This window comes from Trachymyrmex septentrionalis, unplaced genomic scaffold (genome assembly GCF_001594115.1).
Source record: "Trachymyrmex septentrionalis isolate Tsep2-gDNA-1 unplaced genomic scaffold, Tsep1.0 scaffold14, whole genome shotgun sequence".
NCBI classification, from domain to species: Eukaryota; Metazoa; Arthropoda; class Insecta; order Hymenoptera; family Formicidae; genus Trachymyrmex; species Trachymyrmex septentrionalis.
This window is the reverse complement of record NW_017304543.1, coordinates 1,896,753-1,903,200: the sequence shown is the minus strand read 5'-3', so window position 1 is coordinate 1,903,200 and position 6,448 is coordinate 1,896,753. Positions and strand designations below refer to the sequence as shown.

The window sequence follows — 6,448 nt, the reverse complement described above, 5'->3', positions numbered from 1 at the left end:
ATCGGAAGAACTTGCCCTATTTTAATCTTACCTCCCGGAGTTGTCTTACAATCGGCAAGAAAACAAATATCGGGAAACAGACACTTTACTTTAATCATCTCCGCGCCATCTCCTCATCAAGTACTGCTCGCGCAGTCCGCAATGGGATATACGATCCACGAAACATATAATACCAATGTGTCTCGGTAGTATTTGCCGAGGAAGCGGCGCACGGATGGATAGAGATCTCCGACAATCGTGTAAACGCCTTTACGAACGGCATCGTCTTGAAAGCGTGTGTCGTGGTGCAGGCGATATTCAAATGGCATCAATTTCTGGGAAATTGCTTCCTATATCTACCCGCAACCTGGATGCAGGCCCTCCCTCTCGCGAGAAGGGGGAGAGTAGACCGTATTGGCAGATAGCTACAGCTATCGTTTTACAACCCCTTATCTGGATAAGTTACGGGCATCCTATTCGGCGATTCTCTCCCGTCCAAAGTTACGTTGTCGAGGGTGTCATCGATTTCCATGGAAATCCCTGGTGCGTGTAACTCCTGCGCTGCGCCAGATTGCCACGCTGTCTTATCGCGTGAGATAGCTCTAACTCTGAAGCAGAAAAACGTACGAATCGATCGTCACTAAACATGATGCTCTATTTTCGATTGCTAAAGCTGAAGATATTGTTGGACACAGTTTTTATTTGCGTTTCGAAAGAGCGGGCTCTTTGCATCTAACATTATCAGAGTTTTGATTTGTAATACAATTTATTATCCTAAAATTGTTTATGATTGTATTTACATGGTACGTATTTCTTTCTATTTATTCTCATGCTCGAATCTTGCACGACGCAACGAGTCGAAGAGTCAGTCAGTCAAGTTGCGGTATAACAATCTTGGAGGAGCTCATTCCTTCTTTCGCCTTTTGCCGCAGAAGAAACACCCGCGGGGCTCAGCAACTTTTTTTCATCAGCATTTTACGGTTATACCGGCGCATTAATAATGCACATGCTTAATATAAAGAGAGGCCCGCGAGTCTCCGTCTAATAAACTGGAAGAATGCTTTATAACCGTCCGCGGTTTTGGGCCGTGAGGGGCGGACGAATAGTAAGGTGATGAAGGGTGCACTGGAAGGCGAAGGGGGGTGGCTTTCTTCTTTATGTCCGCCAAACGGCCAATTTCTCCTCCGCGCGTCGAAGGAAAGTGGCCTAACTTTCTGGCGCTACGAAGAGACAACGAACTCGTCGTCTCGATATATCCTCTGAAGCGTGACTCGTTAAAAGGATCTCCGCCATTCTTTCGTCGATCCCTGTATATATATATAAAACAAGAAAAAAATATATATATATAATACGTTCTTTTCGTTCCACCATGAAAAATTTATTTTGTCAAGAATTTGTCAACACTAGTCGATGCGAGGATCAAATGGAACGTTTAGACTTTATAAGTTTTACAATCTAAATTTTGATTAATTTGTATTAATTACGTCAATACATAAATGTATACAATTTTTACCAAATCAAGACATTTATCTACCTATGAAGGATACATTATTTATGATTAAAAGGTAGTAATGATATCCGTGAGCGTAAATCACCTTTAGCATAAAAATTTTTATATCCATCTTATCCTTGAGTGCCAAATGAATTTTTCGTTCTCCCAGGGCTGATTTCCGAGCGAGAGGAGGCGCGCCAGATAGCGAAGGTGAGACTTTTTGAAAAATATGAGTTTAATAAAGAAGGTAATATGATGTATGGCCCGGCGTCGAGGAAGGGAACTTGCCAGGATCAACCAGCTTCGATACACAGATATTGTATACGTAATATAACTAGATGAAGGAAATGGACGTGATGTACTGGATGTCAAAATGTCTCGCGAGACGTTTGACGTTGCTTTCACGTTACCAACAAAATTGCGGGAAACTTTCCGTTAAATCTAAGAGGGGTGGAAAATACTCGTTGTTGAATTTCGTCGCTCATAGAACGGTCGATCATCCTCTTCTTATTACGACGCATCAAAAGTCACGAGGATATTATTTGCGGAGAAAATATTTAATGCTTATTAAATTCAATCCGCGTTTTTTACGATAAATAATTTCCTACGCTAAGATGTTTTATCAAGCCATTTGTTCATAGATTTTTTTTAAATAGGTTTTTTAATGGAAAAATAATGTTGGGGAATTATTATTTTTCACAAGTTCTTTTTTCCTAAACCTAATAATTCTTATAATATAAGAGTCTATTAAAATATAAACTTTGCTTGACATTTTTATTAAAATAATATAGTTTTTATTAGAATCACTTGATCTACAGAAGTAAAATGCCCAACCTGTCGTTATTGCATACCTTACAGTATTTGGGAACGTTTTATCACCCTGTGTTTTTTCTTCTCAACGCATAATATTGCGTCGAGGTATTGAATATTTCATCGCGAAGATCCGTATTTTTCTCTGGGTGATTGTCATTCGAAAAGGTCCAAGAGCGACAGGCGCGTCCGGACAGCGGCGCGGGGAACAGCAAAATCAATTATTCATCCGAATTGGCCGGGAAAAAGTCCTAATTATCCGGAGCAAATACAACCTTAATACGCAGAAGTGAACCACCGCCTCCCCCTTCGCCTACTCTCTCCTTTTCTATCTTCAAATCCCCGTCTACGACCACGCAGTCATTCTTCGGCACAACCTTCTCCTTCTTACCGTGAATAACCATTTGTATTTCCAATTAGCTTTGCTAATAAGAAGACGGAGGCATTGCCGTAGTTTAAAAAAAATGTATAACCTCATCCAGCCACTGGGGAAATAAAGAAAAGCGCCGTCCCGGTATGACAATACCGACGGGTCGGGCAGGGTTATATTGGGCGAACTACAATTAAAAATCCTCGCTTCACCCTCGCTTAACCCTGGCTCCTCCTTATGTCGTATTAACGACCGGTACTGTGCAAGGATCGCTCCGGGGATATCGTACTAAACAGCGAGAATATTTTTTTTTGCCAATTATATGCTTGACCCCTTCGCATTTTTTTTTATCTTCACGCTCTCTTTTATTCCGATGTCGCGATATTTTTGTTTAGCATCGTGTCGATTTACTTTATTTGGCGCGACAGCACTATTCTTTGTCTGTAGAACGAATAAAATAGATTATAAAAATATATATATATCTGAGAGGGAAAATATTCCATTTTTCCATATATAATTGAGATGGTCAACTCAGATAAATGGAGAATCAATACAAAACGTATGTTGATATTCTTGATTTAACTATATTAAATAACACATCATAAATTTTAATATTACTTTTATTATTTTGTACAGGATAATTATTTAATCATACTTTATCTGTATATATTGGGATTGCGAAGTGCTATAAAAAATGTAGATGTGTTTTAATAATTATGATGAAAGATTATTTGAAAAATAAATTAATTTGTTATCGCAACAAATAACAAATAACAAATGTCTATAGTTTTATATTATGCAAGATTTCCATTATATGTTGTTAAAACATTATTAATATTACAGAAGTTATATATTTATAGATTCTGTAAACATACATTGTACGCTTAAGTATGTCTATACGGAAGAATTTATAATGCTGAAAAACGTAGCCTCCGTAATAATCCATTTCCGCGAATACGAGACTATACCTATGTTTGCAAACTCGGATTCTAATTCCCGCGACTCCGCTAGGGCTTTTGTTGTCGTGTCGCTCATCAAAGTCGTACCGAGGTCAATCGAGCGACAGCCAATTCGAAGTTAGTCAAGATAAGTCTTGTCAGTCGCGATAGGTATTTCATATAGAATGTATCGTGCTGCGAAGATTACACGAATCAGTGGAATGTGTTCGAAGTGTTAAATTTTTAATTATAATAACGAGAAACTTTTTGTCGTTTTATCTTCGCTTATTCTAAATATAAGTACAAGTTTATGTTACAAAAATATAGTATGTTCTCATTGCATTTTTAAAATAAGTCTATCTGATTCTTTATTTTCTATTAGAAATTCTATAAGATTATTTAAATTTATTAGAGATACTGTTAATTTTAAAAGTTATTTTCTGTTAAAATAAAATGTTAGATTAATATTAAAGAGAGTTACATATAGTATTTTTAAATTTAATATAATTCGAAGTATATTATATATATTCTCTAATTTATTGTAAAATTAATAATATCAATATAAAATTGATCTTATAATTATTTACCATTCTTTCAGTACAAATATGAGAATTAAAACAATTCCAAGACATAGAATGCTCCAAAGCAGTATTAAGATTGCATCTGCATCAAGAAGTTCTTCAGAGGAGAGTGACGCGGATATTGAAAAAGATTTTGATTCTATAGGTGCAATAAATGGTCAAGATTCATGTCAGGTAGATAATTATTATGACATTTTCTATTCTATTATACATTGTAAAATTAATTTTTATTTAATTATCGAAATTAATAATTATAAGAAAAATACAACTGCACGATTAGATTACTTAAGAAATTTCATATATATGTGAATATAAAAATTGGTATGTGATTTTAGCATTTATGTCCTTTATTTTTCTAGTACTCAGACAAATTTTATTTAAATTTTATTTAACAGGCATACGCGTTACCTTCAAAGATTCTTATTCCAATTACGACGTTTACTAGTCCGAACAATGGAATGACCTTCTCTTCATCCACCAGCACGTTACCATCGTTGATTAACAACAATAACGTAGAAGTTATGAATCTATCAACAAAGGATAATCCTTCCAATCATATTGACGACATCACGACAGATACCTCCGCCGAGCCGGAGGACAAATTGAAGGATTCCTTCTTGTATAAGATCATGACCGATCCGAACTTCGTGAAGAATATACAAAGGAACAAGCAAAAGAAATTTGTCTGCATTTTTTGCAAGGAGGAATTTGTGACGTGTGAAGAATTGACAAATCATATGGAGGCGAGAAAGAACGAAAGTAATCAGATAGTCTGCTGCGCCTGCAAAAAAATATTCGCTGAGGAGAGATACTTGAGGTACCATCAGAGATGTCACTCCGACAGGACTAAGTTCACCTGTGATATTTGTACCAGGAAGTATACGAGGCTAGACAACTTAGCGAGGCACAACGTTCTCCATGTGAACCCCGACAAGTTCTGCTGCTCGATCTGCAACAAGACGTTCACGCGTAAGGATCTGCTCAATAAGCACCGCAAGAGTCATGATAAGTATAATCTTTACTGTGTGAAATGCGGCAGGTATTTCAAAAGTATTATTACTCTAGGAAATCATCAAAAAAGTCATCGCGAGGTATCGAACGCTTCGAATATACTTGTTCACAAGTCTGAGAGTTCAGTTTCTTCTGAGAATCTAATCTGCAAAACTGAGAATTTAGTTTCTGCCAAGAATAAAGTTTACGAAGCTTATGATTTAACTTTGGGCGAGAGTTTAGTTTGCAAAACCGATGATGTAAATCATAGAATTTAGAATTTACTTTCCAATATTTGTTAGACAAACTAGACACACATGTCTGATCTGATTTCAGTTTCTTATACTTTCTAGTAATAAACGCAAGACTTTTCAAGGCGAATGTTATTGAATAAAGTATAATGAAGTGAATAAAGTATGATGTATTTTACGAAAAGACTTAGTCTTGTTAAACATTTGTTTGTAACACGAGCTTTCATGTAATTATCGTAAATTTATTATATAATAATTCTTTATTATACAATTTATAGATTTAGGTATTTGCAATTTTTTCAATTTATCACGAAAAGGTATATGTGAAATTAAATGGATATACTTTCAAAATTATTCGGTTAATATATAAAATAATATCCATATATGTATAAATAATATACATATATATGTATATGTATGCGTATTTTTTGATACTGATTTAATTTGTTATTTATATTGTGTTATTGTGATATCGATTTCTTGAAATCATTATCTAGAATAATTAAATAATTACATAATTATATTACATAATTTACTATTTGATAAACGTTAAATGATCTTATTTGCGTCAATCTTTCTCCATGTTATAATTATCAATATTAGATACTTTTCAAATATACAGAAATATATTCGAATTTATATCGGAAAAAAATTATCTTTTTTGAAATATTTCATCTCAATTTAATTGACGATTCAAAACCCTATTCCTTTCTTTTTCACATATTCACAGAATATGGAGTATTAGGAAATATGCGGAATACGATGTGTCCCACGTGTAATCGCGTATATCCAATCACGAGGATTAGAAGGGTCACTTTCTTTAGACTCTCTCGCCACTCTTCTCATCCCTTTTGGCTTTGCACGTTCATACATTTTTTTCATAGCTCTCTTCGCTGTTAACTCTCTTTCTCACTTGCAATTTAATGCAATTAAGTCGAGCGTTAAAATATCGTTCTTAATTCGCCGCCGGCACCCTTTGTTTTAAACGTAGTTTTAGCGCGAGCGACTCAGGTTAGGGGCATCCCCCCCTCTCTCTC

At 35.3% G+C, this 6,448-nt stretch overlaps 1 protein-coding gene across 1 annotated transcript; it reads left to right on the top strand.

The window, feature by feature from the left end:
- Positions 1-3,852: 3,852 nt before the first annotated feature.
- Positions 3,853-5,625, top strand: LOC108745493 (zinc finger protein 613-like). Its single transcript, XM_018481672.1, has 3 exons — positions 3,853-3,915; positions 4,188-4,344; positions 4,566-5,625. The coding sequence occupies exons 2-3, from the start codon at positions 4,195-4,197 to the stop codon at positions 5,436-5,438; spliced, it is 1,023 nt and encodes a 340-aa protein (XP_018337174.1). The 5' UTR covers positions 3,853-3,915; positions 4,188-4,194; the 3' UTR covers positions 5,439-5,625.
- The last annotated feature ends 823 nt before the right edge of the window (positions 5,626-6,448 follow it).

Excerpts from the sequence above, each read along its gene's own strand:
- LOC108745493 (XM_018481672.1), top strand. The coding sequence starts at position 4,195 with ATGAGAATTAAAACAATTCCAAGACATAGAATGCTCCAAAGCAGTATT. Across the intron at positions 4,345-4,565 it reads ATGGTCAAGATTCATGTCAG|GCATACGCGTTACCTTCAAA; the intron begins GTAGATAATTAT and ends TTTATTTAACAG.